This window comes from Canis lupus, chromosome 37 (genome assembly GCF_003254725.2).
Source record: "Canis lupus dingo isolate Sandy chromosome 37, ASM325472v2, whole genome shotgun sequence".
Taxonomy (NCBI): Eukaryota; Metazoa; Chordata; class Mammalia; order Carnivora; family Canidae; genus Canis; species Canis lupus.
Window position 1 is genome coordinate 12,880,938 of NC_064279.1, and position 13,639 is coordinate 12,894,576.

The 13,639-nt window shown below is 39.7% G+C and overlaps 1 protein-coding gene across 2 annotated transcripts in view; it reads left to right on the forward strand.

The window, feature by feature from the left end:
* Window positions 1-6,890, forward strand: part of CD28 (CD28 molecule) — a 32,500-nt gene extending 25,610 nt beyond the window's left edge. The window contains exons 4-5 of one of the 2 annotated variants that reach the window (XR_003134493.3): window positions 2,938-3,481; window positions 3,944-6,890. Coding sequence is in view for 1 of the 2 variants with exons in the window: in XM_025441995.3 (XP_025297780.1) it covers window positions 2,938-3,066 (129 nt within the window). In the remaining variant the exon portion in view is untranslated. Of the gene's footprint in view, window positions 1-2,937 lie in introns of both variants that reach the window. The other variant, XM_025441995.3, reaches the window with a different exon arrangement.
* The last annotated feature ends 6,749 nt before the right edge of the window (window positions 6,891-13,639 follow it).

Consider the following 13,639-nt stretch of genomic DNA (forward strand, 5'->3'; position numbering starts at 1 on the left):
TGACATTTGAATAAATAAAGAGCTCCTCTCTGCCAAGCTGCTGCAGAACAGCACCCGTTACTGTCACTCAATCTTCCACTCACTCAACTGAGCTAGTAAGCCTATTCTCTTTCTTAGTCTAAAGGAGCCTTTTCAAAAACACAGTCTTCTCCACTATCAATCACAAGGGTGGTGGTGGTGGTGGATAGTGTGCGGATAGGTGGTGTCTGCCTTTAAACCTAGTGTGTTCTTGATGACTGTGTCTTTAAATGGATTGTATCTTGCTGCTGCTTCCCTTGAAGCAGGTGGGTAGGGTGGGGTGGAGGAAGGGCAGGAGAGGGATGGTCCTGAAATCACACATCTTTAGCAGACATAGCAGAATGGTAAAGGGGCAGAATCGATGACCCAGTCACACAGACACATAAGATGAATACTCTCCACACATATATGCATATGCTGGCTGCGCATACACACTGTGGGTTCTGGATCGTATTCTCCACCACGCATGTGTCATTTCCAATCCACTGTTGTGTTTACAGCTTGGTGGCTTAAATCCACTATCTGAAAACAGCATGAGGGTAAGCACAGGAGCTGACTGAGTACAACCTGGAGAACCTCAGACTCAAGACATCTTCATTATTAGGGCCTCTCTACCAGCTGTAGTTGTATTTGGGTGTCTGGGGGGCGAAGATCGCCATTGTGAGTCTGGCAAAGGAAGTCCTCAGAGTGGGAGTGAACACTAAAATGCTTTCCAGGCTGATGCAGCAGCCTTCCACATTTATTTGGAGGTAGAGGTTTCCTTGCCCCTACTCCTGCCCTGCCATAACCCTGTGCTTGAGAGAACTCTAGTCTTTTTTTATAGAAAGGATGTAGAGCCAAGATGTTTGAAGAGCAACTTCCCTCACCCACTTGGTTTCCATGACTACCTGTTTTGAATGAATCTCCCAATTATGTCTGTTTAATGCTATCTTCTTCTTAGTTTTAGCTGGATAACCCATCCGTCATTCAAATCCCAAATAACCAAAGCTGAATTTGTAGCCTCTTCTTACAAACCTACTTCTCCTACTGTTCTGCTTTATGTCTATGGATGGAATAGCCTCCTTCCAGTCTCCTAGGCTCAAATCATCAGTCATCTCCTGGGATGAGCAAGAAGGGAAGGTTAAGCAATCCAACAATATTCGTTCTAAATTTGGTCCCATATTTTGTATTCATTGCTTCCTTCTCATTCCATTCCTTTTCATGATCAGACTTCTTAGATCAGGATTTCTCAGTCTTGGCACAATTGACATTCTGGGCTGGGTAATTCTTAGTTGTTAGGGGCTTCCCCGTGCACCATAGGATGTTTAGCAGCATCTCCGGCCTCTACCCACTAGATGCCATAGCATTTTTCACAGTTATGACCACTCAAAATGCCTTCAGACATTGTCAAATGTCCCCTGGGCAAGGGATAAGGGAATTGGTGGTGTCAAGGATGAGAGTTAGGAGGTCTTGGGCAACCGTATATATATATATATATATATATGATAGTATATATTATGTATACTGGTATATATACTGGGAGGGGACTGACTTTAGGGGAGAATCTGATTCCTTTTGGACATACTGAGTTTGAAGTACCTTTTGAGGTCTTGTCCAGAGATATAAATTTGGGCAAATCGGTGGTAATTGAAGCTGCAAATGGGGATGAGTTTCCCTAGAGAGAGAGAGGATAGAATAGAGGAGAAGTCCTGTGAGGAACTCTAACACTGAATGGCTAGTTAGAGAAGGATGAGCCTGCAAAGGAGGCAGGGAAGGAGTAGCCAGACAGGTAGGCTGAAGACCAACATGGTACCATCTCATGGAAAGCAAAAGTGGAAGAGTGTCTCGAAAAGGCAAGAGTAATCATTAAAATAGAATGCTGCTGAGAATTCAAAAGATGAGACTGAAAACATATCAGATGGATTTAGTAATGTGGATTTAGTAATCACTTGCTCATGCTCATTTGACAAGGGAGGTGTGAAGGGCTCAGAGAAGGGTGCATGGAAATAAGGCTGGGGCAGAAGTCACTTGCTTATTTATTTATTCAAGTATTCATGTCATTCATGTGCCATGTGTCTACTTATACATTGGGCCTAGGTGCCAAGAAATATTTACTTTTCATAATAGGGAATTACAAATTCAGAAATATGGGTAGCTATTTTTAGAATTTTTATGGGTCTTTTATCAAACATGTAAATTTTACCATCACATTGGTTCAGAGAAGATGCTCCTAACCCTCAGTCAAAACTATGCTAAGATTCATGGTGAGTATAGCTCTTGCTCTGGGTTTGGTATTGCCACTACTTCCCTCACCCCTGATATAAATTCATCCAGAAGGAGCTGAGTCTGAGGAACAGAGATGAGTGACACTATTGTCTTTATGGAAATGTATGTACATATATATAAGAGAATAGGAATGTAACTCATTGTCTAGAACTATACCTTTCCACTAATTTGGACTCCAGAGCTATGGATTTATGATTATTTCAGACTCTAAAGGGATGAAGGCCCTCTTGGATTAATTATTGAAAAATGGTTTGTTAAGCAAATGACAAATGTAAGAAGACTGCAGTGGGGATGCTTAACCTTTCCAAAGGAAGAAGGGCCTTCAAGAGTATTTACATATGAACAGTGGATATATTTGTTAGATATGCTTTTGGAGTTTAGGTCAAATGATTGCATTGAGAGTAACATGGATATACATTTATCTAAAAATACTTTCTTTGATTCAGATTTTGCATGTTAATTGAGAAGAGTCCAAAGTAGTTAGGTTTGATTAGGCATTATCCAGGTCCAAGGTGCTCAATGAATTCAGGTGTATTCAGCTTCGTTTGATAGTCTACATTCTAAGTAGTTGCCCCCCAAGTCTTAGAACTCCTCCTCCTCCATCTCCCTCTGTTACCTTGCCACCTCCACAGTGACACTTCTTTTTTTCTGCAGATAAAGAGTAAGAGTAGCAGGATCCTTCAGAGTGACTACATGAACATGACCCCCCGGAGGCCGGGGCCCACCCGAAGGCACTACCAACCCTATGCCCCAGCACGCGACTTTGCAGCATACCGCTCCTGACATGGACGCCTATCCAGATGCGAGCCGGCTGGCAGCTCTTCACCTGCTCAACACAACTGCTCTGGATAGGAAAAACCCGCCTCGTCTTCAGCCGGCCATGGGCTCCTTTTAGGGGCTCTTATTAGGCCACCGATGCCAATTTTTCTTGAATGACTATACCAAATAACATTATTTTGAGACTCTGAAATGAAGTTAAAGAATATTACTGTGGCAGGCTCTATCTTGCAGTGCCATGACCCAAATTCCAACTTACCATGTATTTATTGACTTGAGGTTACAGTAGAAAACAAAACAAAAAAAGCAATGGATTCTATTAGCCTTGAAATCTATTTTCATTTCATTCCTTTCTCATTCACCTGAACATTATGGTCAAGTGAAATGTGATATGGAAGGACTTTTTAGATGGAAAAGAAAGGTCAGAAAATCATTCCTTTTGGCTAAATGAGGGTATAGGGTGGGGATAGGTTAGAATGGGGGGAGGGGCGGGAGACTTACACATTTAAAAAATTATTAAAACACTGTCTCTCATTTATGAAATGAGCCACTTATTTTCTATTTAATACTGTTTTAGTTTAGAAAGATATAGATTTTTAAAAAATGAATTCTGGTCATATTTAGTCATTTTGACCAATGGAATTCCTTCGAGGAAATTTGAGGCAAATAGTCTTGCTCTCCTTACTTCCTGTGATGGGTATTCAATATAGTATTCACAATATGATTTGAAAAGAATAAAATAGTCCTCCCATACCAAGGAAGAATGTGTCAGGAAATGATGCTACTTGATGTCAAAATCATTTGAATACTCTGATGGGTTATTTCTTTAGCAGATCATTCCAGTCAAATCATATAGGGGGCTTTTCTGTTCCATATATTTCAGGTTTGCCTGGTTGGTCTCTTTGTTGTCTGTGTGGAAATCTGAAGTGGGACACTGAAAGTGCATCCAGAGCAGTGATGATACTGTGAAAAGGAGGTGTTGGTATTCAATAGGAAATGGGGGATGAGTCCCAAGAAACTTCTTCTGGAGGAGGAGAATGAAAGGGGATCATGCAACTCTTGCCAATGTACTGAGGGGGTGGCCAACATCTGGAGGAAGATTTCCAGAAGACAGCAGGCAAAGGAGACATGGCAAGAGTTCCTTTACAGCAACTTTATTTACTTTTAGGGCTCAGAGCTCCAGAACTCTGAGTTCAGCTGTGTGTTTACTCAGGAGGTCCATTGACATGGAAAAGTATTTTGGAGTGTGTCTTTTAAGACAGCATCAAAGTTCTCAAAATATCCTACAAAGCCTGACCCTGTAAGAGCTGACCTTGTAATGACCATGGATATTTTTCTGCTTCCAGTTTGGGTCGACTGGCATATGCTTGGGTACCTTGAAGAACAGCCTTACTGCTACCTTTACAATTTGTTCAGTGCTTCTATTTACTCAGATGTCAGAGGACTCTAGGTTTTAGAAGCAGATAAAATAAATCTGGTTCAGGGTCCATTTCTAGCTGGCCTTAGGCAAGTCACTGACTTTCTAAGACTCTAGCTCTTCAACTATAAAATGGAGGTAATGAGAGTAAATGTTATATACTATATTATAACCACCATCAGGGCATGGCCCAAGTTTGTCTTTTTTTTCTGCTTGTCCCTGACACTAGTACCATACCTGACAAATAATGTCACCTACTATCATTATTGCCATATAAATAATATATGAAGATTAAACTGGGGTGTGCCTGGGTGGCTCAGTTGGTTAAGTATCTGCCTTTGACTTATGTCATGATCTCAGGGTCCTGGGATGGAGTCTCATGTCAGGCTCTCTACTCAGCAGGAAGTCTGCTTCTCCCTCTCCCGTTGTGGTGTCTCTCTCTCTCTCTCTCTCAAGTAAATTAGTAAAAATTAAAAAAAAAAAAAAAAGGTAAACTGGGCAATGCCTTGAGAAAGGAGAGAATATTGTAACAAATTCAAACCCACTACCCGGGGATAAGGTGCTATAAAATTTGAGAGCCTCTTAACTTTTACCATTTTCCTGTTTTGGAATGTTTAAGCCTGTAATGAAATGTACAGTGTTCTGGCTTCTAATTTTATGTATAGAAAGAGGTTTTCTTTATTATTTTTTTTTTCGTGATGCAGGGAGGGGAATCCTATGATTCCAGACAGAAAACATTGTACTTTGGTTGACTTTGAAATGGGCTTCTATTCCATGAATATAAATAATCCAAAGAAGGTCAAATTCACTAGTACTTGGGTGACAAAGAACTCTTGAATTTATACAGGCACATGTGCTAAATTGCCAAGCTTCTTAGCACACAAGGTTCTTTAATCAAGTTACTGGATTGGATTTGAAAATGATAGAGCTAGAGAATTTTATAAAGAGTAATGGCAAAAAACAAATTAAAAATAATGGAAAGATTTGATCTTTGGTAAAAAAAAAAAGGTTTTATTTTCTGATGGGAAAAATAGGTTTACTGAAGATGAATCACACTTTAGATTTCTCTTACTCACTCTGAACAGAGCCAAAGTAGAAATGTTAATAGGGAAGTCCATTTTCACTATTAGTATGAGCCAAGAAATGGTTTAAAAACAGTGGTTGGAGCAATGCTTTTACAGTTTCAGATATGGTAATTATGAAGAAAACAATGTCATTTGCTGCTATTATTGTAAGAGTCTCATAATTAATAGTATTTCTATAATTTTTGATTGTGAGCTCACTTATTTTGGGCTGAGCATGCCAAGTTAAAGAGACCAAGTGTACATTATATTCTGTGTATTCAGTGGTAAAATTACTGAGCTATCTTGTGCCTGTTTTTAATTTGTGCTTTAGTATTGTTCTTTCAGAGCAGGTAAACTTTTGGCTATGAATCTGGAGAAAACTTGCAATTTAAAAATGATGTGGGATAAGTCTTTTTAAAATAAATCTCCAGTTCAACTTAAAAAAAAATCAAAATTTTCATATATTAGTTTGTCAAGCAAGGTACTCACAGCTCCTGGTTTGTTTATTTGTATTTAGCCACAATTTCTTATCACACCAACGGTTTATGTCTCTGGGATGTCAGGCTGTGCATTCTGTACGATGTGAATGCTCTATGAGAGAGATCAAAGTTCAGCCTTGACTCCATCAGTTAACTAACTGAACCACTAGTTCTCATGGCTAATTTAATGGGGATGTTGATGGTTACATGGATGTCAGATCCCTCATTCCAGCTTTTTGCACTGCTAGATAGGATCCATAGCCTACCTGGGGACTGATCCCAAAGTGTTAAATTCAAATACATGCTAAAGGTTTGAGATGGTGGCAGTGATGGATCCAGAACCAGGGTCATCACTGCTGTAGACCTGTTATAAACCCAAGTCAAGGACAGTGGCAATGACTTTCTTAAGTCTTGGACTGAGTGACTTCTTGGGATGTGAGGCCCAGAAAATCTCTGATAAAAGTATATGCATACTTTCTGACATATTCTTCCTCAAACATTACAGGCACTTTCCCACCCCAGGGCCTTTACACATACTCTTTCCTCTGTCAGAAATGTTCTCCCCTAGATATCTACCTGGCCTGTTCCCTCATTTCCTTTAGGCCCTTACTCAAATGTCACCACCTACCTTAGTTAACCACCTCCCCACCCTGCCTCACTAAACCCTATGTGCTTTCCTGGCTTGCACTTTTCCACAGCATTTCACCCTCTCTTACACTAGATTTGTTTTACTTATTTATTTATTATTTGTTTCCCCAAACCAGAATGTAAGCTCCATGAGAGATGTAACCCTGTCTGCTTTGTTTATTGCTATATCCTCAGTGCTAGAATAGTACCTGGCATGAAATAAATATTTATTGATTGAATGAATGAATTTCATATACCTTATGGATTAATGTTCAGTTTAAATGTACTAATAATGCTCTGAGAAGGAGAGAGATAGTTCTGTTTTCTACTTTCCTATTAATAAGTACCAAAATCTATTTTATCAGTGAAACAGGAGGTTAAACATACACATAGCCAAAATTGGTGAAAGAAAATCTGATGGATAGAAGTTCATTCACATTTTAGAAATTTTTGCAGCAGTGAGGAAAATCAATACTGTTAGAAAGAAACATCTTGAAAAGTCATGCTAAATAAGGCATAGTCAAGAGCAAGATGATTTTCCACTAAAGTCCCCAAATCTACTCTTAATGGAATATTGACTAAGTTTTAGACATGCCTTCACACTAAGGCTTCTGAAAATGTTGCCTTTATAGTTTAAATCCCATCTTACTGTTGAACTGCTACTCATTTCTCTCTCTCTCTCTCTCTCTCTTTTTTTTTTTTTTTTGGCCCCAACAAATTCTATAAATGCCTTGCCTGGCTATGATTCAAAAAGAGCTTGAAGATGAGAATGCTGGGGACAATTTCAGCTTCTTTTTCTGTCATGCTCATGATTGAACACTCTAATAGCTTGCAATAATTTAAAAATACAAGAACAAAAAAAAATATAAGAACAACAATGAACAAGATTGTGGCACTGGGAGTAAGCTGAAAATTCAAATCAGACATAATCACCACACTCACACATGCACACACACACGCACACATACCACACGAAGACACAGAGCTATTATCTTGTGGGTAGGGAAAGGCCCTTGAACAAGAAACACAGAGCTGGCCTGATAATTTACATAGCAACTCCAATTTACTTCATTGCAATTGGTGCTTTGAAAGTGGCCTGAAGTTAAATAGGTGTGCCATGAGTTCTTCTTCAAAGTGACTTTTCTTTGTTGAAATGGAGCTCATTAAGTTGAATAAAGGTAAACTTGAAAAAGATGAGCTTATATGTGTCCTTCTACTCCAAGAAAGACTGAACTTAGCAGTCACTTATGAATTCAACTAGACAAAACAATTCAGTAGGAAAGGGACAAGATTGGTAAAAATGAATCTGCTCAATAAGCACTCCTTTGCTGGGCTAATAAAAATAGTGTAACCTAGTTCTGTAAAAAGGTTCTAGTACCTTGAAACCCAAGATCAAAGTGAAATAAAATGCGAGCTTCATAACTTTACCTAACAGACCTCCCACCATGTTCTAGCTACATAACTATGTGAATGGTGTAATTGCTCTCAGCCCTGAATTAACATTTTTCCCCCAGTCTGATAAAACATATAGATCTCTTTTAAAGCAGTAACCTTTCTCCACCCTCATCTTGCCTGTAAAAAAGATAATGGATGAGTGAGAAAAATCAAAGAAACTTCTGGATCCAGCATAATGAATGCTAATTATTACATTAAGCAGCAGCCAACGGGATGGTCTGGGAGTCATAGCAGATCCTTGTTTGGTAACTTCTCTGTGTCCCCTAAACTGAGGTACTGCCTAACTCTTGACTTTTTGTCAGTTCTCCTGGTACTCAAAAGTTTGGTTCTTTGGTAACAAATCTGAGTGAGTGGAGCTCCCAAGTTTCTCTGATTTGGCATCCCAAAGGAATGTACGCTTTCCCTTTGAAAATTCACAGGCTCTCAGCACTTAGAAACCCAGACCACTGTCCAGAGCGTACTTTCTTGGTGGTTCTTTTGTTCCTTTCAGGGTATGTGGACACTTGGGCTCCATACTTGAAAATTACTTGGGATGAAATGTGGATGATCCAAGAATATTTTGTCTTTTCTATGCTGACCTCTTTACTGAGGCCACTCTGAAGGCCTGTACACTTTCCAAGCCCCGTTTCCTATCCTAATTGCTGGCTGAAACTGTGAAAAGTTTTGGAGTGCCAGGAATTCAAGGGGACAAAAAAGTCACAGAAGGGTGAATTTATCCCAGAGTAGGGGTGGACTGGACTCTCCCTGCCTTGCATCTGTCGGTGCTATCTCAATGACAGATTTGAACACTCCTCTAGCTCCAGAGAACAAGTTGTGAGAGCGGGCTGGAAATGTCAGTTGAGACAAAAGAGCAGCAAACAGCTTTGTTTTCCTATAGTTGTGGTTTTACTTGGTGATGATGACACATGAAGATGAAAATGTGCAGCATGAACTCCAGTTGTTATCTGAGTGAGCATCTCTGCCAACACTGAAGGATATGTGTGGGTGTCACCTGCAAGCAAAGAGAGAGAGAAAGAAAAAGAGGCCCTGTTTCGGAAAGAAGAGCCAGTTAATCAAAGATCAACAAGTGGTGCTGTTTATTTCATGAGCTGTATACTCGATTTCCTTCCCTTTGTTAATCTCTAAGTCTCAATTTAGTCTCTGGACTAAATATGTAAGTGTCTGGTGATGGAGGAAGGGGTGGAGAAGGTGGGCTCGAATGGGCATCAAGGCCGTTACTATAGTTTAGTCATTTCTTTCATCTCCTGGGTGCATACTTAACATTTGAGATGTTAGCTTCCAAATGGTATGTTAGCTTTGAACTCTTGAGAACCTGTGGCATATTCTACAAAGGTAGACACACTTGAAGTTGCTGTTGGGGACCCTTTTCTGCTCCCAACCCTGTGCAACTCTTGTTTCACTTGTTTCATGCTCCTTCCTCTTCCTTTCCTCTTCATTCATTCAATAACTACTTCATGAGCACTTGCTCAGCTCCCAGAAGTGGGCTAGGTACTGGGGATGTGGCAGTGAGCAACACAGGCCTTATTATCTCCTCCCTTGCCAAGTGTAGACTTCATACACCTTCTTTTTCTCCTTCTTTAAATACCCTGCTCCTCCTCCGGATAACCATTTAGTCTTAATTATGGGCTCAGACTTTCATGTGGCTATTTGATAGCCTTTGTTTGGTTGGTTTGCCGGAAATTTATTTCTTTGAGGTGTTCTCATGTAACATTTCCAGCACATTTAATGTCTTAGATCAGGGATTGACAAACTTTTTCTGCAGAGGGCCAGAGAGTAAATAGTTTAGGCTTTGTGACCACATAGTCTCGTGCAGCTACTCAACTCCTACCCCTGGAGTGCAAAAGCCGCCACAGGCAATACGTAAACAAAGGAGCACATCTGCATTCCTGTAAACTTTTATTTGTAGACACTGATATTTGAGTTTCGTATAACTTTCATATGTCACAAAATATGAGTATTCTTTCAATTTTTTTTCCCCCAACCATTTATCACGTAAAATCCATTCTTAGCTCATGGGTTGTTCAAAGGCAGGCTGTGGGCTGGATTTGGCCTCAGGCTGCAGTTTGCTGACTTAGACACAAGCCACAATTTTAGCTAGAAGTTGGTGTTTGCGTTCCAGCCACCATCTGCATTTTTAGGGCTGGAAGCAATCAGTGTGGATGTGTGTAAAGGCTTCTTGGGAGTGGTGAATGTTAACTATCTGTTTTGAAAGAAGGGCAAGGATCATTCAAGAATATGGAAAAAGAAACTTCATCTGAGGGAAAGCCATTTTAGGTGGAAGGAATAGGAGATTATAAGTAAGGAGGAGGAGAAGCTATTTGAGATGATGGAATCCCCTGTACATTATTGCTAAAAGCCTAAAAATCTTGGGAATTGTGGTTACTCTTCTCTCAAGTCGCGCTTGCCTTTTCTCTATCAAATCCTTTTCATCTCTAAGGAAACAAAGTAAATTTTGAGGCACAGCAGGCAAGGGACAAAAAATATGGCCTTGTCTTGTGTAATGAACAGGACTGCTCTCCCTGCGAACTCTTCCATACAGAGCATAGTCAAATCCAGCATGGGCAGGGTGCAGCAGAGGTCTGAAGCAGCCATCTCAGAATTAGCCTCCTACTTTTGCCCATCACCTGTGCTTTTGGTCTGTGGTCGGCTGTCACTTTATGGGTGACCAAGAGTGACACCCCTGGAATCCAAACTTTCGCATGTAACTGGTGAAATTGGTTTTACTCAGATTGGAAGGCCTCTGACTTGGCTCTTGCCATTCCCTCATCCTCACTCCTGACTCCTGTCTGTAGCTGCTGGTTACACCCAAGGTACAAGTAGTCCCTGGAAGCAGCCCAGCATATGTGGGCACCCCACGCCACACACCCATTCACACCATCTGGCAATTTAAAAACAGGGCCAAATGTAGCATTTATCCCAATCTGTCCAGCCAAGATCAGGAAATTGCCTCTAAAAGGTCAGATGATTAAGATCATTGTGCCAACAGTCTAGGATGTCAGTAATGAATAAGGATTCTGGCAGAATGAATTTATCCTGACTTTGTTTATGGCATTCAAATTCTGATTCTGTATGAATAGCCTCAGGAATTCCAAGAGTTTTCTTCTCCATCTTGTAGGGCCACTGTGTACATTTATGGGTTGTATGCCATGCATAAGTACCCCAAGCCAAGGGACTGGAGGGGACTGAAATCCAGTAGGATCCCCTTAAGCTACTCACCTGCAAGAGCTATGTCCACCCAGAGAGAGTGCCTTTCTCTAATGCCCACACATATGGGCTACCGAAGTGCTAACAGGATGCTTGCCTCTCTGCCACTTGATTACTGGGCTCTTTATAGAAAAATTAGATCCTCATTCTCAAAACAGGAATTACCTAGGATGAGTTTAAAAACAACCAAAAAAGTGGAATGATTCTTAATACCATCAAATTTCTCTTTATTCTTTCCTGCACAGTTTAATTCATTTGGTTGATTTTTCCTGAAATACATCTTGGGTGTGTGTGTGTGTGTGTGTGTGTGTGTGTGTATGTTGCTTTTTAGGAGTAAAGTGAGAAGAAACCTCCTGGCTTAGATCTCAGAAGAAAAAAATCTGTGACCTGGAGAACACTAGGTTTGGAGTTAGTTCTTGGGAGTCCTTGGAACTTTTCAGTAAATGGCAGACTCTACTCTTATTTTATAGTTATCAGTACATGAAGGGTTTAGACTAAATAACCTCAAATCTGATACTTATAAGAGTTTTAATACTCCTTATTATAACTCTGCCAGGATAATCTTCCCCAAATAAATGCCATTGTTTTGGGGTTTTGCCCAGAATCACATTCCTGTTTTATAGATATATTTTTTGTTTGATATTTGTCAATAAGGATTATTTGAATAGGCCTACAATTTCATATAACTCTTAAATTCAATAATTTGTCACAAAGATTTCCATCACTTTCTCTTAAGAAATTAATGAATTTTATTCATAAGTTTAGGTTAGAAATCTTGAGAAAATTTTGAAACTTGTGGGTTTTTTTGTGTGAATTATTTAATTTGAAAAGCACCTTCACATTATAACATAAGAAATGATTACATCATTTTTAGAGTTTGTCATTTTCCAAATAATAAACTTTTTTTTTTTTTTTTTTGAGAGAGAGAGAGAGAGAGAATGCATGTGAGTGGTGGAGAGGAGCAGAGGAAGAAGGAGAGGGAGAATCTTAAGCAGACTCAACGCTCAGTGCAGAACTTGGATGCAAGGCTCAATCTCTTGACCCTGAGGCCAGACCTGAGCCAAAATCAAGAGTCTGATGCTTACCTGACTGAGCCACTCAGGCACCCCCAAAATAATAAACTTCTTGATGACATAAACTTCATATTATTTAGTTTGCCATGGTAAACTATATCTTGAATATGATAGGTGTTCAGCATACTTAATTGAATGAATAAGCAGATGGATGAATGAACATCTTTCTGTTGATAAATATCTGCAACATCTTTTGGTCTTTGACAGATTAGATGAAATAGTTACTATGAAAAGACTTGGGAAAATTGAGGACTACTGATAAAGATTTAGCAATTCTTAAATTGTTGAACTGTATTCTTATTGATACACATTTTCAGACATTGTTCAGACATTCAGAAGCAAAAGCCACCTCCTCTTCCTTGGCAGAAGGGGAACTCTAATTGTGTTCTGGTATCTATGCTCCATGTGCTTTTGGGGAGTTCCAGGAATGGATAATGATTGGTTTGAGCTGGAATAGTGGTCCTATCTTCTCATTAGTGACTGTTTTAAGCAAGGACACGTGACAATATTCTGACCAATAGCCATGGCAGTGCATTCTAAAGGGGCCTCTGGGAAAATTTTTCCCTGTTCTTAAAAAGAGGTCTGTGGAAATAAACAGTCTCTTTTTGCTAGAGTGTTGTGTCTGTAAGCGGTATCTGGAACAGTCATTTTAGGACTGTGAGGGGTTAGCCTGATAAGAACATGCTGAGGTAGACAGAGCAGGAGGAGGAAAGGAACTTGGATTCTGATGACATTGTTGAGCTGCAGATGGAACCAATACTGAAGCTGTGCTTTCTTCAACTTCTTGTCATGTGAGACAATGAATAGCTGTATTATTTAAGGTATTTGAGTTGGATTTCCTATCGCATGAAGCTTAAAGCATTTAACTAGCAACTCTATCTTCATGCTTATTGATGATGTTCATAAATACTCATAAATTATATTACTTGGGGATACACAGAACTTACTCAATAGTATCTTGTGTCATTGACTGAGAGTCTCTGATAATTCTGAATAACTAATGTTATTACCACACTCAGGATAGTATTCATATCTGCTGACGTGTGAAACTCGGGAAGCTTGCTTCCTTGACCACACTGCCTATCGGGGTGTTATAGACTACAGAATAGCAGAAGATACAAGAGATCTCTCCACAAGAGATCAGTAAGACTTTCACCTCTTTCTCCTATTATATGAATTGATGAGAAGGAGCACCTCTTGAAAGGAGTCTGGGGAATTTATAGTTATTTTTTAATTAAATTTATATGTGAAAAAGACGAA